The sequence below is a fragment of the Meriones unguiculatus genome, chromosome 15 (assembly GCF_030254825.1).
Source record: "Meriones unguiculatus strain TT.TT164.6M chromosome 15, Bangor_MerUng_6.1, whole genome shotgun sequence".
NCBI classification, from domain to species: domain Eukaryota; kingdom Metazoa; phylum Chordata; class Mammalia; order Rodentia; family Muridae; genus Meriones; species Meriones unguiculatus.
The window spans coordinates 62,241,843-62,266,988 of NC_083362.1; the positions used below are offsets into that span (position 1 = coordinate 62,241,843).

Consider the following 25,146-nt stretch of genomic DNA (forward strand, 5'->3'; position numbering starts at 1 on the left):
AAGAAGCTGTGTCTGCTCCCCAGATGCTGTCACCCGCTGAGTAAGGATGGCTGCAGGCACAGGTGTCAGGAGGCACTTGCTGTCCCCAGAGATCAATTGGTCCATTCAGTCTGCTCTGCCCATCCCCCTGCCCGCCCAGCAGCTGCTTATCGATTGTCTGGCCTCTGTCTGGCCTTGTGCTGGCACGAAGAACACTCAGCAAACGTCTGGTGACTCCTGGAAAGCAGCTGAGAGGAGATTCTGAAACCACCACTCCACTGCACTGCATCTTCCATAAACAGCAGGGAAGGGGAACATGGTTTACTGTTGGCTTGTATTTGTTTAGATACTAGAGGAGTGAACAAGAAATGGTGGGAGATAAAGCTGAGACAAGGCAGAAGAGGATGAAATAGCATTGAGGATTTAACTTTTTTAGGGTTCTCAAGACAAGGTTTCTCTGCATAACCATGGCTCTCCTGGAACTTGCTTTGTAGAACAGGCTGGGCTTGGACTCAGAGAAATCTACTTGCCTTTGCCTCCCAAGTGATGGGATTAAAGGCATGAGCCTGACTTGAGGGTTTTTTTTTTTTTAAGAAAATTTAAATCCTCCAAATTATATATTTCTTAAAGATTTTATTTATTTTATGTATGAGTGTTCATTCTGCATGTACAACTGCATTCCAGAAAAGGGCATCAGATTCCAGTATAGATGGTTGTGAGCCACCATGTGTTTGCTAGGAATTGAACTCAGGACCTCCAGAGGAGCAGACAGTGCTCTTATCCACTGAGCCATCTCTCCAGACCCAAAAGTTATATTTAAAAATTTTGAGGCCTAGCCTGGCATGGTGGCACACATCTTTAATCCCAACACAGTGGGGAGACAGTGATGGGCAGATCACTGTGAGTAAGAGGCCACCCTGGTCTACCAAGTGAGTCCAGGATAGCCAAGGCTACACAAACACTGTCTCAAAAAACCAAAAGTTAATAAGAAAGAGAGAGAGAGAGAAAGAAAGGAAAGAAAGAAAGAAAGAAAGAAAGAAAGAAAGAAAGAAAGAAAGAAAGAAAGAAAAAAAGAAAAAGAGAAAGAAAGAAAAAGAGAAAGAAAGAAAATAAAGTTGAGGCCTTGTGGGGTTAATGGACAAACTGAGTGGTATAAATGATTCTAGGACTGGCTGAGGAGAGTTGGCCAGCTTAAGAACTAATCTCTTTATAGGAGGTGATCCTGCAGATAAGTCATTTTTGATAGAGGAAGGAGTAACATCCTTCCTCCTTTGTTAAGATTCTATAGGAGAAGCTGGGTGGTGGTGGCGCGCTCCTTCAATCCCAGCACTCGGAGGCAGAGGCAGGAGGATCTCTGTGGGTTCCAGGCCAGAGATCAACCTGGTCTACAGAGAGTTCCAGGAGGACAGCCAGGGCTACACAGAGAAACCCTATCTCAAACTAACAATAAAACAAAAGATTGTACCATAGCTTTGGCAGGATTGCCTGGTGGCTTAGCTGCAGCTGGAACTTCAGTCACATGGTTCTGCGTGGTACTTTACCGATCTGAGTGCACGCTGTGTTTATTTTAAATCCACCTACAGGGGTCAGTGTGGTCTGGCTGTGGTCTGGCAATAACACGGGATTTAGAACTGTCTTAGTTTGCTCATTCAGTTCTTGGCTGTGAGCAAACAACTTCTCTTTGCTTGCTCATCTGCAGTGTGGAATTGAAGACTAATCAATAACCTACCTACTTCACCTGAATGTTGAGTATAGTGTACAAACCCGAAATGCATTAAATAAATGCTTATTATAAAACCTGCCCGCTAGTTGCTACGTGTTGCTTTGTCAGTCAGGAGCCTAGGAATGGTCCCTTTAATTGGAAGAGTGGCTGCCTGCTTCTTATTAATCATGTGTTTATGAGTAGATATTTCCCCAGAGTGCCTTGGAGGAAACTCCGACACCTTTGGAGATAGCATGAGTCAGGGCATGCCTTCTCCCCCCTCCCCCCCCACCGGCCCATCCTCTTGTCATTTGATCATTTTGGACTTGATGACTTCTCTGGCCTCCACAGAAAACATTCTTTAGTTTATTAGTTACTATAATTACTTGTGCACTTGCTTTTAACTCCACGGATAGTTAATGGGCACTTCAGAGTGCCTGGCTCTGGGGGAGGAGGGGTGCAGGAAGTGTCAGATGGGATTCTCTTTTGGGGTCTGGTTATGTAACTGGCTGGTCATGAACTTGAGATCCTCCTGTCTCAGCCCTCTGAGTACTGGGGTTATAGGTCTGAGCCAACATGAATTGCACGACTGTGTGGAAGGACATGCTTTGTGCTTGTCCGAGCACACATCATTCCTTTGTTATTATTGTTGCTGCCCTGGGAAGATCTACATTTTACAGGTGAGGAAGCTGAGGCTTAGGTTACGATGGTGGTCTCACACTTGACCCTCTGTCTACAAGATCCGTGCTGTCTTCCTTAAGCCTCTTTGGCCTTATCGAATGCCTGTCCTTTCAGGCTCCAAACGTTTCACGTTTCTTGTTGGCACCAATTTCCAGGGTCACCCTATCCTACCAACGGAACAACATCTAGATCATTCAACTGTTCACAAAGACCGTTCCTTCCTGTTGTAGGGTCCTTCCCAGACTCTCCAGTGTTGTTCTTTCCTGCCTCCAACCCACCTTTGTGTATCTGAATCTTTCATATCCTTCAGGTCATTGCTTAATTGCCACCTCCTTACAGAGGATGTCCGAAGTCCTGCCACCTGAATCTTCCATGTTGCTTGGTTTTTCCTTCCTGGTGCTTGCTATGGGTGCTTCATAATAAAAAGCAGGTGTTTGCTTGCTGATAATAACCAAATGTATACACAACGTTTGGCGTGGAATGTAGGGGGAATGTGTTGGTCAGTATACAAACATGGGTGGAATGAAATAGTGATTTATATTTGCAAAACAGCTGAGCTTCAAGCTCAAGCTCCAATCCTATAGGTTTGGCAGGGCTCTCTGACCCGACTCTTTTCCATTTATGCCTTCGGGGTACCCCCTTCTGTTTTACTGGCTGGAGAGGGCAAAGCTCTGCTCCTCCCCCTCTTCCCCAGCTTCTGGCCAACATATCTTTCTCTTGCTAACCCAACTCTTTTTCTTCTTCTTCCTTTGATAACACCTTTGGTTGTACTGCTGGGGGAACAGAAGGGCAGAAAGGCTGGTAGCTTATCTCTTTCTTCTCTCCCATCTGTTTGCCTAAAACAAAACTCAAGCAGGCCGCTAGTTCAGGAGGAGCACGATGGCACAAGAATTCACCTCTCAGAATGCCATCCTGACACGTCAGGACAGTGAATTCTGCAGGGGAAGGTGACCCTCAGGGACAGTGGTAGTGTCCAGGTATTGGATTTGTGTCAAAGTTGAAGCCAGGCACATGTGGATTGCGCGATAAACCACTGCAGAGTAATAAGAATAGTAAATAAGAGCGACAGTTATTGAACACTTGTGCCAAGCACTGAAGTGGTGTGAAGTCACATCTCCGACTCCAGAGTCTGGACCCTTATTCAATGCCACCTTACCTGCAAGAGCCCAATCATGAACCTGCTCGGTAGCAGCTGGCCCTGAGCGCTGTACTCCGGAGAGCTGGGAGATGATTCTGGTAAGAGTCTTAGTGAAAGTCTGGGCTCAGTGAAGCCATACCCACTGCACAAGTTTAAGGTTACCAATGCAAAGGATTGGTTTATTGGGGCTGGGTTACAGTTCAGCAGCAGGGTGCTCTCCTAGCATGTGTGAAGCTCTGGGTTCAAACTCCCAGGAAATTAAAAAAAAAAAATTTGGCCAAATAGTGTCTGAATCACCTGGTAAGAAGACAAAGCCATTCTGGGTCTCCTTGTCTTTGGGGAATTCGCATGGTTAGTGCTTTTTTTTTTTTTGTGGCCCCAAACATATGGCTTTTATAGGATAACATAAACTAATGCTCACTTACTTCACTGTCCTGTCACATGCTTACCTGTGGACTCTGAAGACTTGCATCTCCTAGGCTGTAGTGGCATTGGAGCTGGCTGAGGTTTCCTGGGCTCCACTGTGTGAGTCACTGTTCTATGTGCTACACCCAGACAAACTCACTTTTTCCTCTCACAACCCCGTTGTCACCGCTGGCGAAACGAAGTGCCAGAGACGGTGATAAATAACTCGCTCAAGTAGTTATCAAGTGGCCAAGCTGGGTTATGATCTCAGGCTGCTTGGCCCCAGAGATCTCACGCTTAACTTCTCACCTCTGTAGCCTCCAGCAGCAAAGAGAGTCTTGAAAAAATACACCTGCGAAGTGAGTGATATATTTCTGTTTTGTACATGGCTTGGAAGGGTCAGCAGTTGCATAAGGACATTGAGACATTGTAGCGGAGTGTTGGCATGCTCTAACAGTTAGGGGTAAATGTCAGATCCGATGCCAGAGCTCTGGGGCTCCCTTGGCTGTGTTGCCTATGGGGCTTGGATCTTGAGCAAGCCACTTATACTTCACAAACCTTATTTTTCTTACCAGTCAAGGAGAGGGTTGCTGGGAGGGACCATGAGAATATCACAGTGCTTTGTAAGTTGAAAAGTACCACTTAAATTTCAGGTAATAAAGTGACCGTTGTCATTAAGAGTAAAGGATGTGCCTTTTGTCTGGCGAGGCTGCAGTTGCTGGGATAATCTTTTCATGTACTGTGTAAGGCCATCTTTGTATTATTCAAATGCTGATTTCTGTACCAGCAGAGTTGAGTACAGGCTGGACTTCATGAAGCATCATCTGCCTCAATGTTTTGTAAACACTCTTCTCCATCACCTTCTGAATGGTTTGGTAAAGAGCTGACAGCCTGTAGGAGGTCAGAAGAGGATAGGAGGGCTATCCAGGCAGGAATAGGAACTCTAGGAGAGAATCAGGTGTGGGAGATTCACCAGCCAGACATGGAGAAAGTTAGACTTCCTGGGACATAACGAGAGGTAACAGGGCCATGTGGCAAATGTGAACTAGAATAAATGTGTTTAATTAAGTTGTATGAACTAGTTGGGAGGTAGCCAGCTAAGGCCTAGGCTATAATAAATAATATTAGTCTCTGTGTCATCACTGGGAGCTGGCAGATTGAGACAGTCCAATATTATGAAGGGGTTGCTGATGCTCTCCGAGATCACCATACTACAAGGACAGGTGACAAGAAGAAAGATGCGGGAAAGTTGGCCAAGAAACACAAAGACCCAGTAAACATGTCTGAGGGTTAAAAAAAAAAAAGTGCTACAAAGACAAAGTTCATGACTAGCTCAACATCCTAATGTCCTAGACCTGTTTGACAAAGCTATGAAAGACAAACTGTAAGGAAGTTCCCAACTGGAAGCTTATTACTCCAGCTGTGGACTCTGAGAGACTGATGATCTGTATGTAACTCCTTGGCCAGGGACGCCTTTAGGAGTTGCTTAGTAAAGGATGTGTTAAGCAGGGAGTCCAGGAAAAATTTACAGTAGAAACACAAAGGGTGGAGATGTCCCAGCTTCTGGTAAAGAGGCATTAACAGGCTTAACCAACTGTACATTCAGAAAAGTAAAACTCTGTTTTTAAAAGCATGAAGGATGTTTGTATGTATGTATATATGTATGTAGGTATGCACATGGGATTGATGGATAGATACAAAGAAAATGTTTATACACATGAAATAATCTAGGTCTTTTCTTTTGGTTTTTTTTTTAAGAGTAAAGGATAGGGGCTGGTGAGATGGCTCAGCAGGTGAAGGTGTTTGTCACCTGAGTCTGATCTCTCAGATCCACACACTGGAGGAAGAGAACCAAAGCTCCTCTCGCCTGCACTTGTGACAGACACACACTCAGGAGGTAGAGACAGGTGGATCTCAGGGAGTTTGAGGCCAGCCTGGTTTATGGAGTGAGTTCCAGGACTCATGAGTTCCATGGTTATATACATAGAAACCATGTCTTGAAAAACAGAGAGAGAGAGAGAGAACGAGAGAGAGAACCATTTCTGACAGGGTGCTTTCTCATCACGACTCAAGCACCATGTCCTGCTCCCCATCCTCCAAATAAATAAATGTAGCATAATGAGAATTGCAAAGGTACAGGATGGAGATGATGAGTCACGGCAATCATCACAGGAGAGGAGAGAGCAATGAAGGCCACAGCGTCACATTCTCTGCCATGTCACAAATGTGAGTGCCACTGCTGCCTGATCCTCTCTCTGCCTTAGACTTGGATTCAAAGCCTTTCTCCTGGTTGTATCAGCCAGTTTGCCTAGTTGCAACCAACAGTGACTTTAAGCTGGAGAAAGATTTATGAAAAAAAAAAAATGAATGTTTTATAGTATTTTGGGGACGAATAGAGAGCTAAGAATCATGACCATGACAGTTTCTATAGCAGAAATTAACGACACCAAAATGCTTCTCCGTTCCCTGAGAAGAACCACTTAACTCTATTTCATTCCTTACTTAGAGATGGTATTCTCTAAAAGGAAATTTTACTCTCCTTTTTCAGTTGTTGTCTTGGAGGCTTATTGCTTCTGTCTGCTAGCCTAGGCCTAGTCCTGGAAGCTTCTCGCCTCTGTTCAATTCTAACCTAGGCCTCAAATGTTTTCCACCTCTGAGACTTACTGCTGAATATTCTCACGCTTTCTTGTTCTTACTGAGCTCTGGACTACCTTGTTCAACTCAGGTGTTCTGGCTCAAACTCCTCTCCCAGCTGACTTATTCAATCTGGCTTTTCTCTTGGCCTCTGAATTGCTCTGCTTGAATTCAAACTAACTCCAGAAATCTGCTCTAATCTCTTGTCTCCTTCTTATTCTCTGGATTATTTGGTCTTCACCTGAGTTCTCTCTCTGTCTCTCTGCCTCTTTTTTTTTTTTCTGCATTGCCCATCAAGTAGCTTCCCTTTCACTCTCTCTTCTCCAGAAAAGAGTTGGGTGTATCCTATTTTGTCAAACCTTTCTCTGATTTGTCATTGTTTCTGCCACGCAACTAGACATCACTTTCAAATATGGGTGCTTCCTTCTACAAACTAACTTTACATTCATTGTTTGGGATTAAAGGCTTGTACCCACACCTGGACCTAAGCTTTTCTTCACCTGAAACTTGTTCTATACCAGACTCACCTTGAACTCAGATCTGCTTGCCCCTGTCTTATGGATTAAAGGCATGTTTTTGTACCAGCCAGATCACACACAGACCTAGATCTTTGGATGTGATCTCTTGCCAGCCAGATCACACAGACCTAGAAGGCCTTTGGATGTGGTCTCTTGCCAGAACAGCCATGTTATGAATTAACTTTCCTCTACAGTAGTCCCTGAGCCTATCACTCACTTCTGAGTTCAGAACTTGTACTAGTGAGTTTGACTGTTGGAACTCAGGTCAAGCCTCAAAGGAGTCAAGACACATGAATTTTCTAATTTTTACCTTGGCAACAGAGGACTTAAGTAATCAAAACATGAGAAAGGTTTCAAAGATTTAGGTTGCCATAGATGACAAATATATTTTATACTTGTCTAGATTCTAATATGTTGGATCCCAAGACCAAGAAATTCTAGAGAGTGGCTATATAAAAAATGCACCCGACATGAAGCAGTGTGTTTATATGGGACCTTTTCAGATGCCATTTCTATATATTTGCATTTTGTTTTGCATTTTATTATATTTGCATTTTGTGTGTATGTTGTATAAAATGGACAAATATGTCTAAAATTTTCAACATCTAGACTCTAAATGCTAAAGAGGTTGCCAATGTATGACAAAGTAGTAAAATGAGCACATAGTGTCCACTGTTAAAATTCATTAAAAAAATTATTCTGTAAATGACTTGGGGATAGGAATTTGTTCAGCTGTTTCTAAGCATTACATACACCTATATTTGTCTACTGGTTTGATGGCAGAAAGAAGGGGGAGGAAAGTGGGTCAAAGCCCAAATGGTTATATTTAGAAGCCATCTCAGATAATAACCATTGCTTTGCATACAGTTTTATTTACCAGTGCCATGTGATACGTTCTTACATGAAATATCTAGTCTTTCTAGATATTTGAAAGTGCTTGATACAGTTAAAGGTAGAAGTAGTAGAATAATAATATTTTGTGTAAATAGCTTTTTTTTTTTAATTAGAGAAATACTGTGTTTGGAAATAGAATTGTTAACCCACCTCTGAGAACAGTGTGCCAGCTGTACTTGTTCAGTGGATTGAGGAGGAGGGTGGGAAGAAACTGCAAAAGAGTCCATTAGTGTGCTAGTCATGTTCAGCTTACCCACCACCCTGTACGCTGTATGCATCTCATTTAACTTTGCTGGTCTGTATATACTGTACACATTGGACAGAGTCCTCTGATATACAGTCTCTAGGTCTTAAAAAGGTTGCCAATACATGAGAAAAGCAGAGTGAGTAAACTCACACATTCTGCATACTCTTGTGTTAAAATTCATAGCAAGGTTGTCTTCTAAAAAGTTGTGAGAGTGTATCATCCAAGTGGCGGTTGCCTGTGTCACGTGATGCAGGAGAGGGGCTGAAGAAAAGGAGACCGGAGGCCAGAATGCTCTCACCAGAAGACACTTTGAGATCTAAACATTGTTACGTGTGTGTGGTTTCAACACTACTGTGTAAGTAAGGGACAAATTTATGTCCTGATCTGAAACATCTAGTCCCCTAGGTGTTTAGAAGTGCACAAAGTATGTTAAAGGTTGACATAGTAAATAATCCATGTTGTAGGATCTCTGTTAGACTCATGGTGAAGTGCTGTGTCTTGAAAATAGAATGATAAAACTGCTTAAAAAAAAAAAAAGTGCACCCGAATGAGCTCCTGGCTCAACTGTGCGGAACTGTGAAAACAGTGTCCTTTTATCTCCAAGTCTGAATGCCAAATGAATCTGGCTCCCCTGGACAGAGGGCGTGGGTTTTGGTGGTGTTACATGTGCAAGGAAATTTTTTCCAGAGCATCAGCATGCACGCGAGAAGTTCAAATCAGACTGCATTATGAAGGAGGATGTGTAGGGTAGCTGTTGTTTTGAACCTGCCTGTCACTGGTCTGTCTGCCTTTGCTGTCACCTTTCCTGTCAACAGTTAAGTAGCTACAGGCTCTGAGCTGATAGCTGACACACCCAAAGTGGCCATTTTCGGTGTCTGCATGGGCTGCTCTTGTCACAACAATAAGGACCCCATCAGAACTCACGGTGGGGACTGACAAGTGCAGGGATGTCGGAGGCAGAATGCTAGAAGGTCTGCAGGCATAATGAAGGGAAGCATTATGTCAAAGGGAATGAGCTGGTAGGAAACAAAAAGGCAGGCGCGTCAGTATCTCCTGCCCACCCTGCTTCAGGACGAGAGATGAACACTGGTTTGTATAGACCCTTCCTGGGGGCGGTTTTACCTAATCATCCCAGAGTCATAGATGCTAAAGGAAGATGCTTGTGGAATTGAGACTGCAGCTCCTGACTCCGGGTGGAGTGAGGGTCTCCAAGGGACCAGTTGGGTGTTCCCTCCTGATGAGAGAAGAATCTATATTCAATATCCGTTCAGGAGTGGGATCTCTAAGGAACAAGTTGTGTGTTACAAATCCCAGCACCCTAGGGCTCCCAGGTTGACAAAAACTTCTCAGGCTGTCTCGACACAAAAGTTGCCGATGATTTTTCTAGGCTGTGAGGGAGGGTCCAGCACTGTAATGCAGAAGATAGAATGAAGGTGAAAGGGATCCTTCTAGAATGTTCCCAACAGGAGATGGCTCCATTAAAACTTAAAGCCACATTAGCTGGTGTGGAGTGACAAGGGATGGGAGCAACGGGCTTCACTGGGGCTGCTGCCATTAAGTATGACAAAGAGAACTGCTCCACAGCTGGAGGACAGGAGCCTGAGCTCAAATGTCCACAGAGCCAAGTTCTCCCTGAAGCTGCTCAGGAAGGACCTGTTCCAGGCCTCTCATTTTCTGGAATTTCCTTGGCTCATGACGGCATACCGCCAGTCTTCACACAGTGTTCTTTCTATGTGTGTCTGTGTCCCTTTTTATAGACATGCCATATCGCATCGGAAAAGAGTGCACGCCACTCAGGTATGGCCTTAACAATTGGGATGCCCTTATTTCCAAATAAGGACTCATTCTGAGGTCATGGAAGTTGAGATTTTGATTATGAGTTGTTTTTTTTTTTTTTGGGGGGGGACACAATTCAATGCCAACAGATGGGCCTTGTTTGGTTGTCTTTTGGAAGGCAATTCTGCTTCTGCACAGCTGGCTCCCTGCACTGACATCTTGTTTCACTTTCTCATCCCCCTGAAAACTGAATGGTAGTCTGGAGTAAATGGCTGTGGTGCAGTCACCTTCAGTCTGCCCAGGATGCCCAAATTTGTGGGTAACCTTCTTCCTAGGTGTAACCTTAATGGCTAACATGCCTTTCTGCATCTCCATTTTCTCAGCTGAAATAAGAATATGATGGTTAGGGTTAATTGTCAACTTGATGGCAGCTAGAATCCATTCAGAGGTGGACCTCTGGGGGATTCTCTTGGTTGTCTTAACTGATGTGGAAAAACCAGCTTTTTTTTTTTTTCCTTTCTTTCTTTCTTGGTTTTCTTGAGACAAGTTTTCATTATGTAGCCTTGGCTGGCCTGGAACTCAGTGTGTAGACCAGGCTGGCCTTGAACCCATAGAGATTCACTTGCCTCAGCCTCTTAAGTGCTGGGATGAAAGCCATTGGCCACCATCTTAATTGTGGCAGGACCACTTCTCTGGCCAGGGCATTCTGAGCCGTGTGAACTGGGAAAGGGGAACCATTCATCTCTGTTTCCCGGATTGTAGACGTGATAGGACAAGCTGCTTCAAGCTCCTGCTACCTTGGCTCCCCCAGCAGGGACTGCACCCTTTAACAGTAAACTAGAATAAACCCGTTTTTCTTTTAAATTGCTTTTGCTGGAATATCTTATCCCAACAATAGGAAGGACTGAGGCCAACCTTGGTTTGAGGGAGGTAGCCTGGAGGGGTCTACCCAGCACGGGGCTCTGAGCACAAAGTGGAAAGCCAGCAGACAAGTATTTTCCTCAGTTAGCCCCAAGGCTCTGTATGTATAAGCTCTTTCCTTGGGTGGGGCTAGGATCCTGCTGGGCATGGGATGGAGGGGTAAAACACATGCTTCCCTTCTTGCCACTTCCCCTGCTGAGCCAAGAGACTTTTGTTTCTCTGGAGCCTGCTCATCCCCCCTTCTGTGAAGGGGCATGGCTTAAGCTGACTGTCATTCAGGGCTTTTATGGGCACGGGTTGTGCTAGGTGCTAGTGCCCAGTTTCAGACTCAGACACACAGGTGCTCCTTCCAAAGATCTCTCTGACCTTGGAAAGTGAGACAGGTCTTCAGCGGTTGCGGAAGGGAGGGGTCGGGGAGAGGAACAGTGAGGGCTTAGCCACAGGATTTTAGAGTGGTTGGCACAATTGGAATGCCCCTGTTTCAGCTGCCTCTGGCTACAGATGGGTAGATAATGTGCCAAGGTCAAATGCGGTGTGGTGCCCAGCGCCAGAAACCAGGCCTTTGAAGGGCATCAGCTGAACTGAGGCATGAGGTGTTGATGGCAGTGGTTTCCAGGGGTCTGTAATCTCGTGTCCAGGCTGGAGAGGCTTGTATGTGCGAAGGGGGTCTCCTCCAGGGCTCCTAAGGGAAAGGGAGGGGTGGCTAAAAGCAAGGTGGAGGAGTGTGTTTGAGGGATTGTGGGAATTTAGGGCCGTGCACCCGCCCCTCCTCCCCCCGCAATGCGTGGGGCTCCTGGAAAGGGTCTTGCGGGCAGGTGGGATCCTGCCGGGACCGGAGGTCCGCGCTGGCCCGGGCGGGGTAAGTCAGGGCTCGTCCACTCCTATTGTGCGGCCGGGTGGCGGGCTGGCAGAGCCGAGCGCTAGGAGGTGGAGCCGTGGGCTGCGGGCTCCGGCGCCTGCGTCCGCCCGGCCGGGCTCTGCGCGGCCGAGAGGCCGGACGGGAACCCGGCAGCCGCGCCCGGGAGCGAGCGGGGAGGGACATGGGGCGCGGCGGCTCTCCCAGGCCCCGCAGGTTCCGGAGCCCGGAGGTACTTAAGGGCAAGGCGTGGGCCCCTGGCCGGGTGGGGACATCAGGCTGACCTGGACCGGGTTGGGCCTCGGAAGGGAGCGCGGGCTGGGCACGGGGATGCAGCTTCCCGGAGGGGGCCCACCAGCTCGATTCCTGACCCCGCCCTCCTCCCCCAGGGCTCCCCGAGAGGTCTCCGCAGCGCCCCCTTCTTCTCACCCGGGCTTTGGGTCCCGCAGCGACTGAGAGACTCTTAAGTCTTCAGCTCTACCATGGCTAATGGGGTGATCCCGCCGCCCGGGGGCGCCTCCCCCCTACCCCAGGTGACTGATGCGTGGGGGCGGGGTGGGGGAGGAGGAGCAGGATGGGTGGGGTGTCCTTTGGATGACCCTGGGACCACCAGATGCAGACGTGGAGCTGTGCAGGTGGTGTGGAGGAATAGGGGGTCTTTGGTATTTCATGTGTTTGTTTCTGGCGCCTAGGGAAGCCCTCAGAGGGTGTTTTGGGGGATGATGATGCAGGCAAGGGTGAAGGTGTTGGGAAGGCCGTTGAAGTATGGAGTTGGGAGTGGGTGGGAATGTTCATGAACTAGGGGTCCTTAGGAGAGGCTCTCTGGCTTGCAGGTCCGGGTGCCCTTGGAGGAGCCCCCTCTGGGTCCAGATGTAGAAGAGGAGGATGATGACTTGGGCAAGACCTTGGCTGTGAGCAGGTTTGGGGACCTCATCAGCAAGACCCCGGCCTGGGACCCTGAGAAGCCTAGCCGCAGCTACAGCGAGCGGGACTTTGAGTGTGGGTAGCCCGGGGACCCCTAGAGCGACAGCCTTCACCACCATCACCTTCATCACCACCATCACTGCGCTCACCTCCGGCTTGATCACTCAGTGCCATCCTGTGCTGGACGCTGTGCTGGGCCACCATGCCATGTTAAGTCATCCTGCCTCCCTTACTATCACCTGTTCGCCTGTCTGGGGAGCTATGCTCCAGACCAGGGGAGATGTAGGGGAGATGGACTTGAGGCCTCCCTCCGTGACCTTCATCATCCACTCTGGCCCCACTCACTCTCTGTTCTCCCGTGTTCCCTGGTGTGTCCTCTCTCAGTCTCTCTCTCCTGTATCACATTTTCCTTTTGCAACTCATTTTCCCCCGTCACTCTTGTCCTCACTCTACCTGGCTTCACCAGTGACAGGAGCATGGACACAGTAGTTGGGAGGGGTGTCCTGACTCTAAAGGAAGGTTTAGGGTGCCTTTGTTTGAGACCTTGAGCTAGAGGAAGGTGTTTGCTTCTTGGGGTGGGGGTGGGGGGCAGGAGCCTCACTCTGCTTCAAGGTCTCAACCAACTCTCCTGCACCCCCAGTTCACCGGCACACATCCCACCACACCCATCACCCGCTCTCAGCCCGCCTGCCTCCACCCCACAAGCTGCGGCGACTGCCCCCTACCTCTGCTCGGCACACCAGGAGGAAGAGGAAGAAGGAGAAAACCTCTGCTCCCCCCTCAGAAGGGACACCCCCCATCCAGGAGGAGGGGGGAACCGGAGCAGAAGAGGAGGAGGAGGAGGAAGAGGAAGAAGGAGAGTCTGAGGCAGAGCCCGCAGAGCCTCCACCCTTAGGGCCGCCACAGAAAGCAAAGGTAGGGCCTCCTCACTGAAGGAGGGTGGGCTGGCCGAGGTGTGGTACAGAGAGGATTCAGGACATGGTGACTGTGGCTGATGGGAGTTAAGTCTGTGTGAACATGTGCCTGCAGTTCTCCATTGGAAGCGATGAGGATGACAGCCCAGGCCTTTCTAACAAGGCTGCCTGTACCAAGGCCCTGCCTGCTGTGGGCCTGCACTCTGACCAGAGCCCCCAACGCTCCGGCAGGTACCAGTTCCAGCTCCCCGGACCCAGGCCTCACTGAGAAGAACCCACTTCAGCCCAGAGCAGTTGGCCCAAGTCCCTGACACTTACCTGGATGGTGTCCTGGAATGGTGTGACTTGGAAATCAAAGAAAGTGATGAGAGCCTCATCCATCTCCAAGTGGGAGGATGTAGGAGGGGGGAGGAAAGAGTAGAGCCAAAAGGTCAAAAGTCCTCTAGGCTTGAAGTGTTGGTGAAGAGGAAGGGGTACAGGTAGAAGAGATGAGCCAGTGAGTGGGAAGGAATGGGCAAGTTGGGGAAAGGAGCCCTATGCATTCAGTCTAGCTCATGAGGCTGGGGAAATTACAGGAGCCCGTTAGTTTAGCCAGCTCCTTGCCTCTCTCCATCAAACCTAAAGGCTCATCTTGCTTCTTCAGCTCTCCTAGTCCCCGGGCTCGGGCTTCCCGAATCTCTACAGAGAAGACCCGGCCCTGGAGTCCGTCAGCCAGCTATGACCTGCGGGAGCGATTGTGCCCAGGCAGTGCCCTGGGTAACCCTGGGCCAGAGCAGCGGGTGCCCACGGATGAGGCAGAGGCCCAGATGCTGGGTTCTGCCGATCTGGACGACATGAAGAGTGAGTGAGACCCTGTGGTAGGGACTTCTCCAGGGACCTTGGAGAGGGTTTCCCTAGCTAGTCCTTTCCGGGGTGTCCCCATGGCAGAGAGAGCTTAGTTTCACTAAGCCACCTCTCTGCAAGCTCTCTCTGCCAGAGCTGTTTCCCTTTGTGTCACTCGTGAGCGCTCTGTGAGTCACCTAATGCATAAAGCAGCCCTTTCTGAGGAGAGCTCTCCTGAGACCACCTCACTCCGTAAACTCTGCTCTGACCCACCTGCCTGGAGGCTGAGGGCTGAGTGGCACTGCCAGGCCATCCTTCTCCCCAAACCAGGCCTGCAGCTGCCCTCACTCCTTCCTGCCACCCTTGGCCTGGCCTGGCTGTGATCTCGGCACATTCCTTCCATCTTATCAGTGACTGGCTTTGGTGCCACCTGTCATCACCCATGGGGCTCTGTGCCCAGGCTAGGGGCATCATTGGGCTCCCGCCCTTCTCCTCCTAAGATTCACAGGGTGTGGGCGGGGGCAGAGGTGGGGGGGGTTAGGGCTTTGAGCTCAGTACGTCATGGAAAGTTGCCAGGGCCCGAGGACAGGGACAGGAACAATCCGATGGCAGCAGCAGCAGCGGGATTGTGGGGGTCATAGGGAGGGTGTATTTACAGACCCAGGGTGGGAGCTGATAACAGCTGGAGCAGACTTGGGGGACAAGGAGAATTGGGAGCAGGAAACCTTACCACATCCAGCTCTGTGTGGGCAAAGGTGGCTCCTGCAGAGGCTCCCTCCTCTTGGGACAGCCGTAGCTCTGGGCGGAGGCCTTGGCCACTGGGGAAATGACGAGCCCGCTGGACAAGGTCATGGAGCCCAATGGGACTCTGAGTCCTGGGCCCAGGGACGCTGAGGACCAGGGCCCTGGGAGGAATCCAGCCCCTAGCACTGGTGACTCAGAGGATTTGGAAATGTTCGTATTGGACTTTGAAGACTATGGCCTGTGGGAGCCCATGAGGGGCCACCCGAGCCCCCCGGCAGGGGTAGCTGCTTGTGAGTAACTGGGAAGCCAGCCCCCCTCCGGCTGTTTGCCTGGGCAGGGCAGGTGGGAGGATGACCGAACAGCCCTTCATAAGCCTGCTGGATGGACACTAGCAGGGCTGGGTTTCAGATGTTGTGGATATGGAAATATTGGGAGCCAGGTGTCTAGCGTTGGGCATTGGACCCATGATCCCACAGGGAGGCCACTGGTTGTGGCAGGGGCTTCAGGGCATGGATTGGGCTGAAGACTTAAACTGGGATCTGCCTTTTGTTGTGAGCTGTCCAGTGGTACAGTGTAGCTCTGTACTGTGTCTTTCCACCTCCCGAGACTCCATCTCCACATCTGGATTATGTGGTCTCGGTAAAAAACCAGGTGGGCTCCCTGGAGCCTGTGGGCGGGCCATGATCTCAGACCCAGAGACAGATCCCTGGGGCCCAAGTCCACCTTGTCCTCAGGTCATCGGCTGGAGGACAACCCTGGTGTGCGGCGGCACTTGGTGAAGAAACCATCCCGGATCCAGGGTGGGAGAGGCAGCCCCAGTGGCCTGGCTCCCATCCTGCGCAGGAAGAAGAAAAAGAAGAAGCTGGATCGGAGGCCCCATGAGGTATGGTAGCCTAAGGGTGTTGGCTTTCAGGATCCAGTTTTTCTCTCTTGGGACAGCGCCAACCCTGGCAGCCTCCGGGCCCTCACTCACCTTGATACCTATTGCAGGTGTTTGTGGAACTGAATGAACTGATGCTGGACCGCAGCCAGGAGCCACACTGGCGGGAGACGGCGCGCTGGATCAAGTTCGAGGAGGATGTGGAGGAGGAGACGGAGCGCTGGGGGAAGCCCCACGTCGCCTCGCTCTCCTTCCGTAGCCTGCTGGAGCTCAGGAGGACCATTGCCCAGGGTATGGCTCATCAGACCACACTGGCCCTTCTCCCCATCTGTGTCAGGTTGCCCTGGGACTACTCTGGGAGTTCTGGGGGCTGTGGATTGCACCTGAGCATAATGGACCTTCTGGCTCCATGCACTCTTAAGCCATGACTGCCCTCGCTCAGCCCTTCTTGTGCTCCCTCAGTTTCCTGTGAAGTGCGCATCTGCTGTGGAGCATCTTTCACCTTTGCCTTCCCTTGGGAGGCAAGGCTGTGGGTTGGGGTCTTCTCTCTGGCAGGACGGCTTCTCCCCTTATTGTGTCCTAGGAGCGGCTCTCCTGGACCTGGAGCAGACCACCCTACCGGGCATCGCTCACCTCGTGGTGGAAACCATGATTGTATCTGACCAGATCCGGCCAGAGGACAGGGCTAGCGTTCTGAGGACCCTGCTCCTGAAGCACAGGTGTGAGGGGCTGGGGACGAGAGCTGTGTCTGCTTCAGCTCTCTGAGGAGCGTTGCCCATTCTGAGGGATCTCAGCCTGAGCTTGCAGACTGAATGTAATCAGGAGCTCCTCCACCTTCCATCTTTTCTATAGCCTTAACCAACAGAAAGCACTCACATTAAGGGAAAGGGCTGGAGGCTGTGGGTCCTCCACTTTTTCACCTCCTTGTGACCTCGGTTTAACATAAGCCTCTTCAATTTACCTTATCCTCTTTAGCCATCCCAATGATGACAAAGATAGTGGCTTTTTCCCTCGAAATCCGTCAAGCTCCAGTGTGAACTCAGTCTTGGGGAATCACCACCCAACCCCTAGTCATGGCCCTGATGGTGCGGTACCCACCATGGCCGATGACCTAGGGGAGCCAGCTCCATTGTGGCCACATGACCCTGATGCCAAGGAGGTCAGTGATCTTGCCTGACCTGGGCCTGGAAACTTAGAAGATGCCCAGATTAGTTGAGATTGGGAAGGCTGGATGCCTGTGCTGAGTGCACCCTGGGCCTGTGGGTGGTGCACATGGGGACTCACAGGGTTTTGGTGTGGTGATGTGCATGACCCATGGGAGTCATTCAGCTTCTAAGGCTGAGGTGGGGCAGGGCATAGAGACTAGAGAGAGAGGAAGCAGGGGCTGGACCTAGGGCTGGGGTGGGAAGGTCTGCCATGGTCTCCAGGCTGGGTCCCAGCCCTATTCCAGTTTTGCGTCCCCAGAAGCCCCTCCACATGCCTGGGGGAGACGGTCACCGGGGGAAAAGCTTGAAACTGCTGGAGAAGATCCCTGAAGATGCCGAGGCCACTGTCGTGCTCGTGGGTGAGAAGGGCTGGGTGCTGGAGACAGGGTTTACTGAATGTCCGCTGTGTGGTCTGTTTCCCTGGACCTCTGAGTCCTTTCTTCCCCATTTCCAGTTTCCTGCCATCTTGGACTGCTGCTAGGTTAATATAGCACCATTGTAAGAGTTAGAGGGGAAAAAAAAGCAATCCTGATGCCATAGCCCTAATTTCCACCTCTTGGTGAATGCTGTATCAGTGAACAGGGTAGTTTTAGATCTGAGATTGCTTTTGTGGTGCCCAGCTGCTCCACTGTTCAGAGGAACCCCCCGCCTCTTCTGCCTTGACTGTCCGCCTTGTCCATCACTGCTCTTATCTTCCTCCAGGCTGTGTGCCTTTCTTGGAGCAGCCAGCAGCAGCTTTCGTGCGGCTCAGCGAGGCCGTTCTCTTGGAGTCTGTGCTCGAGGTCCCAGTGCCTGTTCGCTTCCTGTTTGTGATGCTGGGGCCCAGCCATACCAGCACTGACTATCATGAACTAGGACGCTCCATCGCCACCCTCATGTCTGACAAGGTTGGTCCTATAACCTGGGATGGGTTCTTTCAGGCCTGTCTGTTTGGGACCTGCTTGTTCCCTTGCTGTCTGTCTGTGGAGTGGAGTTGGTGAGCTTGTTAAATCAGGGTAGAAAACAGAAAGCTGGGTTATGCATAGAAAGGGTGGTAAGGTAGAAGTAGAGGCCCAGACTCAGTATCTTGGATGCAGTAGGAGATGTGGATTGAAGGGTTGATGGTGCTGACCATGGCTGGTCTCACATGTGAGGGTCTCCCAGCTGGGGTGATGCTTAGGATTATCATTAGCCTGGAGGAGGTGGGTAATGACTAGTCAGAGATGTTGTGGAATCCCCTCCTAGATTGGCCTGGGGTATATGGCTGTCTGTCTTCCCCACCTTACCTCCGTGACCCAATACTACCTCTTTGAAGTCTTCTTTCTGGGCTCTCTTGGCCCATCCTTGAGAGCATCCCTCTTTCTCAGCTATTTCATGAGGCTGCCTACCAGGCAGATGACCGGCAGGATCTTTTGGGTGCCATCAGTGAGTTCCTGGATGGTAGCATTGTGATACCCCCATCGGAGGTCGAGGGCCGAGACCTACTACGCTCTGTGGCTGCCTTCCAGCGTGAGCTGCTGAGGAAGCGGCGGGAGCGGGAACAGACCAAAGTGGAGATGACCACCCGGGGGGGCTACGCGGCCCCTGGCAAAGGTCAGACCAGAGCCCACTCCTGACTCCCCGAATCTGTTGTGCTCTTACCATCCCTGGCCCCAGTGCTGTGGGGGGACACAGCTAGGGCTTCTGGATGGAGTAGCCTGTGTTCCATCAGCATCTTGCCCCCTTCCCCAGAACTGTCTTTGGAGATGGGGGGCTCCGAGGCAACCTCTGAAGATGATCCCCTGCGGCGGACAGGCTCAGTGTTTGGGGGGCTGGTGCGGGATGTGAAGCGCCGGTATCCACACTACCCCAGTGACCTGCGGGATGCTCTGCACTCGCAGTGCGTGGCCGCCGTGCTCTTCATCTACTTCGCGGCCCTCAGCCCTGCCATCACCTTTGGGGGGCTGCTAGGTGAGGCTCCTGGGAGGTCACTGTGGGGGTCAGATGTCACCTGGAGGATTCCATAGTTCACATCACTTAGGGGGACGATGGGCAGAGTGGGATAAGAAAGCTGCAACTTCCGTTAAGGGAGCTGCTATATCAAAGGACCCCAGTGATCCCTTTTTGGAGGGATATAAGGGCAGGTGGTTCCCTTGGGAATGAGGGAGGGGCCTTATCTGTCATTCTAGGAGCTGTTGTACTATTCCTGGGGAGCTAGATGATGAAAGGGACACAGGACAGGAAAGGCAAGGCTATGGCTACCCTTCTGACCCCTTTCTACTCCAGGAGAGAAGACTGAGGGGCTAATGGGCGTGTCAGAGCTGATTGTATCCACGGCTGTGCTTGGGGTCCTCTTCTCCCTGCTGGGGGCCCAGCCACTGCTCGTGGTGGGCTTCTCTGGGCCTCTGCTGGTCTTTGAAGAAGCCTTCTTCAAGGTGAAGCCTGCCCCCTACCTCAGGCACTGCCTCTCTTTTTGGCCCTTTGTCAGTCACTCATCCATGTGTCCAGGAGCTGGGTCTCTGTACTCTCTCCCTTCTTTTCCTTGGCATCTGCTCCTGTTCATCCCACAGGTACCAACTTCTAGGGCAGATGACCCATCTGTAGGTAACCACCCTTACTCTCTCTAGTTCTGCCGAGCTCAGGACCTGGAGTATCTCACCGGTCGAGTATGGGTGGGCCTCTGGCTGGTGGTCTTCGTCCTGGCCTTGGTGGCTGCAGAGGGCAGCTTCCTGGTCCGTTACATCTCGCCATTTACCCAGGAGATCTTCGCTTTCCTCATCTCGCTCATTTTCATCTATGAGACTTTTCACAAGCTCTATAAGGTGTGTTAGTTTCCAGAGTGGGTGGGGATAGGGTGGAGATGGCCTGGAGCTCGCTGAGAGCGAGATATGGGGAGAGGGGCTTTGTGTGCGTGTGTGTGTGTGTATGTGTGTGTGTGTGTGTGTGTGTGTGTGTGTGTGTAGGTGGAGGTTGGGGGACATCAGGGCTGGGTTTGTCATCTGCCTGTGGAGAGCGAGGCATCCTCTTCTCTACGCACAGGTGTTCACAGAGCACCCTCTGCTGCCATTCTACCCGCCCGAGGGGTCCCTGGAGGGGACCCTGGAGACTGGCTTGGAACTGAATAGTAGTGCCCTGCCCCCCACGGAGGGACCACCAGGCCCCAGGAACCAGCCCAATACAGCTCTGCTGTCCCTTATCCTCATGCTGGGGACTTTCCTCATCGCCTTCTTCCTGCGAAAGTTCAGGAACAGCCGCTTCCTGGGGGGCAAGGTACTCTGTCTCTCTTGATTCCTGTTGTCTCTGCTAGCCTCAGCTCCTGAGATAGTCTTTCCCCTGCCTCCTCCTGGCCAATCCATTGCCCCAACAGCCCCCACACACCCAGCAAGACGAGAGTGCATCCCAACTGCGGTTGGCACACAGGGGAGTCCCTAGAGGGACATTTTAGGGTACTTTTGGCCTCAGCTTGGCCCCAGAAAGGGTTGAGGGTATCTCCTGACGCTCAGCCTCTTGCTTCCAACCTGGCTGCCCTCGGCAGGCTCGACGCATCATCGGGGATTTTGGCATTCCCATCTCCATCTTGGTGATGGTCCTGGTGGACTATTCTATCACAGACACCTATACACAGGTGAGTTTGCCCCACCCCCTGTGGCCACTGCAAATCCCCGCTAGCCCCAGGATCTGGAGCAGGAGTATAGCCCAGCTCTCCTGGTCAAGTGGCAGACACCAGGGGCTGCTGCGGGCTTCAGCCCAGGGGCTACCCAGCTTTGTAGAGCCAGGGGAGATGGTATCCCATTGCTGTCCCCTCTGCCCGTCCCTAAAGTAGTGACTGGAGAATGAAAACGAAGTTTCGGCCGTTCCCTAGGGTTCTAGGGAGTCTGTGGTAGGAAAAGCTGCAACGTACGGGCAGCCTGTGGCTCTGACCCCTGTCTTCTTTCCCGCCTTGCAGAAGCTAACGGTGCCGACAGGGCTCTCAGTGACCTCACCGCATAAGCGCACATGGTTCATCCCGCCCTTAGGCAGCGCCCGCCCCTTCCCGCCATGGATGATGGTGGCTGCCGCTGTCCCTGCACTCTTGGTCCTCATCTTGATATTCATGGAGACACAGATCACTGCGTAAGAGGGCCGGAGAGGGGAGGGGAGAGGGAGGGGGCGGTTTGGCTTTAGGGTTAAAGCAGGGGTGTCCTGTCTGTCTAGGGAGACCCAGTGGTAGGCTGTGAGGAATTTGTTGGGATCTGACAGGAGTGAGGAGGGGGAGTCGGTGGAGGAGATAGAGCGACAGGCCGGAACAGGTGTGAGCCTGTGGGCCCAGGCATGTGTCTCCTGTGATGGTTTGACCTGGTGCCTCTCGCTACCACCCCTGGCAGGGCGGCATTTGGCGGTTCTCAGAATTCCATCAGGGTGTTCTCTCACCCGGCGCTGCTCACACTTCTCATTTTGGTTAAAACCAAAATAACATGGTGTGATCTGGCATCTGGCTTTTGTGGTGCTTTAAACATTCACAGTGTGAGAATTTGCCTCAGCTTTACTGCCAAGTGAGAACTTTTAATTTGGGAATGTGAAGGAGGAAGCTGACAGGTGCAGGGAGAGCTTCGCCTGCAGCATCCCTCCCTCCCCTCGTGCCTTGGGTGAATGCCGTGTGTATGGAAGGGCTGCCTGCCGTAGCCAGCTCCTCCTTCTCTCCACCACAGGCTCATTGTCAGCCAGAAGGCACGGAGGCTACTCAAGGGTTCCGGCTTCCATCTTGACCTGCTTTTGATTGGCTCTTTGGGTGGCCTCTGTGGGTTATTCGGATTGCCCTGGCTCACGGCTGCCACGGTCCGCTCTGTCACCCATGTCAACGCGTTGACGGTAATGCGTACTGCCATTGCACCTGGCGACAAGCCCCAGATCCAGGAGGTTCGGGAACAGCGGGTCACCGGTGTGCTCATTGCCAGCCTTGTGGGTGAGCACCCAGTTTCCCCGTAGACTTGCTTTCTTGGGCCCAGTGGCTTGACATCCTCACTATCCTGGGCTTGAACCCTCCTGAATCTGCAGGTACATCAGGCTTGGCCCTCTCTTAGAACCCCAACTTGTCAGCTCTCACTCTAGCAGCTCTTCCTTGCTTTCCCAGTTTCCCGCTTCATTTCTGTATGAGAGGCTCAGATGGGTCAGATGGGTCTCGGTGTCTCTGGGTGGGGCAGGGAACCAGGGATAGGCAAATCTGTTTCTCCTCCCCCAGGCCTGTCTATCGTCATGGGTGCTGTGCTGCGCCGGATCCCACTGGCCGTGCTCTTCGGGATTTTCCTGTACATGGGGGTCACATCATTGTCCGGTATCCAATTGTCCCAGCGTCTGCTGCTCATTTTCATGCCAGCGAAGCACCATCCTGAGCAGCCCTACGTGACCAAGGTCAGGCCTGGATGCATGGAGTTGGTGATGTGCAGGAGTTGATGGAGGGGGTCTGGAGGAACTCCTCAACTAGGGATGAGTGGGCAGAGTAAGATAAGACGAACTGGGATCTGGAGAGCCGTGTTCCCACAGGTGTGGGTGGGGGGCAGAATGGCCGTCGTGTATTGAGGCTGAGCCTGTACCCCAGGTGAGGACGTGGCGGATGCACCTGTTCACCTGTATCCAGCTGGGCTGCATCGCGCTTCTCTGGGTGGTCAAATCAACGGCCGCCTCGCTGGCCTTCCCCTTCCTGCTCTTGCTCACGGTGCCTCTGAGGCGTTGCCTTTTGCCCCGGCTCTTCCAGGACAGGGAGCTCCAGGCGGTAAGGACTGATGGCTTGGGGTGGTAGGATCAAGGCAGGTAGGCACCGGAATGAAATACCTGGGCTCCAGCAAAGTCAAGACTACCTGTTGGCTTTCGTGAACTGGGCAGAGAGTTATTGAATGCTCTGAGGTGCTGTTTTTGCCAGTATAATGGGCTTGTAGATGTTTCTGTCAGAGAACTCTTGGGGGACTTAAATATGAATTCATGTAAAGGCTGTTGATAGGGGGCTTCAAAAAGGACAAGGCAGGGCTGCTGTGGACAGGTGTGCTGGTGGTATCTGCACAAAGTACCTTGCTGTGGGCTGACGATGGGTGATAGAGCACAGACATCGGTCCTAAGCCCTGTTTCTGTCAGTTGCAGGAAAGAACATGTTTTTGCTATTCTTTGCCTTTTTTACATATTTAAATTTATTTTAGGTGTATGTGTTGGGGTCGGAGGGCAACCTTCTGGAGTTGGTTCTCTCCTTTCTGTGGGTCCTGGGGGTCGAACTTGGGCCATCAGGCTTGGTGGCAAACACCAAACAATCGAGTCACCTCGATTGTCCCACCTTTGCAATCCTTTCATGCTTAGATATGGGGTACAGAGGTGCCGTGATCCTAAGGATTAACACCCTGTGTCATAGTGGTTATTGTAGTGGTATGAAGGTTTTGGCTAGGGATGGGGTCCTGGAGAGGGAGGGAAGGTGTTAGAAGAGGGTGTAGGAACAGAAGGAGGTGTGTGTGTGTGTGTGTGTGTGTGTTCCTGCCTTTCTCAATCCTGTGCTCCCTTTTGCAGTTGGACTCTGAAGATGCTGAGCCCAACTTTGATGAAGATGGCCAGGATGAATACAATGAGCTGCACATGCCTGTGTGACCCTCAAGATGGTGCCCTTCAGAGACCCCACCCTGGTGACTCGCAGACCCTAGGAACCCAGCACCAGGGCCAGGCATTCCTCAGGACCCAGGGATGTGCCTGGAGTCACTGCCCATGCCAGGCCAGTGGCCCCTTGACTTTCACAGCTCCAGACGGCACCAGCTTTGAAGTCATTATAACACACTCCTTGTCTCGTGTCTGCCTCATTTTTTTGGTGCCACCTGTGGCTTCCCAAGCCACATTTACCTGCCTGAGATGTTGCCAGGGTCTTCCAAACTAGAAGAGGTTTCAAGCAAGGGACAGAGGCTGTGCGGGGGGAGGGTTAGATTCAAAACTACAGAAAACTCAAACTGGGTCTTTCTGTTCCCTTGAGTGAAGCTGAAGAGCAGGTTCAAGGTCTGCTGAGGGTCACATGCTCATGAATCCAGCCCTGGATTAGAAAGGGGTGGGGGACAAGGAGGCATAGCTTCCCTCTAGCCACTAGGGAAATCAGGGTGACTTGTCCTGCGGGGCTACAAAGCTGAATGGGAAAAGTGCATCTAGAGAGCAGGGATAGCCGCCCAACCCCCTAGACGCCAGGATGGCGTGGGGTTTGGGGCCTCCTCGACCATTTTAGATTCTCCTGGCTTACGAGTGAAGCCGTTCTAGGATTCCTGAAGCCACTCCTTGTGCAACAGTCTCTATTACCAGAAATAACCTGGGAGGCCTTGAGGAGGGTGGAAACAGGACCCGTTGCGTCACAGTTGCTAGGTAACCAGCTGCCTGGTGGAGCCAGCCGGCCCTCTGTAGCCCTCTGGTGGTTGTTTATGCACACTGCATGCTCTGTCGGCTGAGCAGGGTTAAGGCTGCCACCTGGAGCATCCGATTCCATCAGAGGGTCCTGGGAGCTACAAACATCCAGGGCTAATGATCTCTTGGCTTCACATAGCCCGTTCCCTCCGGAGCTGGCTCTGCATCTCTATCTCTCTGCTATTTGACCTCTCCTTTCCTGCCATGTGTTCAGGCCTTCAGCTAGTGCCTGGGGCAGGGGACACAGCAGTTGGGATGCTGTGTTTCTAAGGCAGAACAGAGCAGAGCCAGCAGGCCCAGGTTGTCGTTACATTTTAAGCATTTCAACCCAGCTGCCTATACACCCTTGGTCTCTGATGCTGTCATGCCTCTGACTGGCTCCCCTAGCCCATGTGAAGACAAAATCTCATTAGATGGACCATAGCAAGGTAGAATGTCAAAATACTCTGCCAATGATCAGATAAAGGTCAGATGCAAAGTCTAGACCAAAGGCTGATGCGGAGCAGATTTCACACACAGAGAAGGGAGGACCTCACAGGCAGGCAGGCAAGCCTGG

General features: G+C 51.4%; 1 protein-coding gene across 4 annotated transcripts; it reads left to right on the top strand.

Moving 5' to 3' along the window:
• The first annotated feature begins 11,527 nt into the window (after positions 1–11,527).
• Slc4a3 (solute carrier family 4 member 3) lies at positions 11,528–23,994 on the top strand. Of its 4 annotated transcripts, none has more exons than XM_060368680.1 (23): positions 11,528–11,546; positions 12,141–12,284; positions 12,585–12,750; positions 13,316–13,590; positions 13,705–13,820; positions 14,233–14,429; positions 15,890–16,038; positions 16,146–16,326; positions 16,619–16,754; positions 17,011–17,194; positions 17,500–17,599; positions 17,943–18,127; positions 18,587–18,812; positions 18,951–19,169; positions 19,485–19,633; positions 19,826–20,020; positions 20,238–20,468; positions 20,734–20,823; positions 21,145–21,311; positions 21,887–22,140; positions 22,417–22,586; positions 22,774–22,947; positions 23,724–23,994. In XM_060368680.1, the coding sequence occupies exons 2-23, from the start codon at positions 12,234–12,236 to the stop codon at positions 23,799–23,801; spliced, it is 3,693 nt and encodes a 1,230-aa protein (XP_060224663.1). In that variant the 5' UTR covers positions 11,528–11,546; positions 12,141–12,233; the 3' UTR covers positions 23,802–23,994. The 4 variants fall into 4 exon arrangements, with proteins under 4 accessions (XP_060224663.1, XP_021482055.1, XP_021482062.1 ...); XM_021626380.2 differs by lacking the exon at positions 11,528–11,546 and adding an exon at positions 11,591–11,754; XM_021626387.2 differs by lacking the exon at positions 11,528–11,546 and adding an exon at positions 11,828–11,983.
• Positions 23,995–25,146: the final 1,152 nt, after the last annotated feature.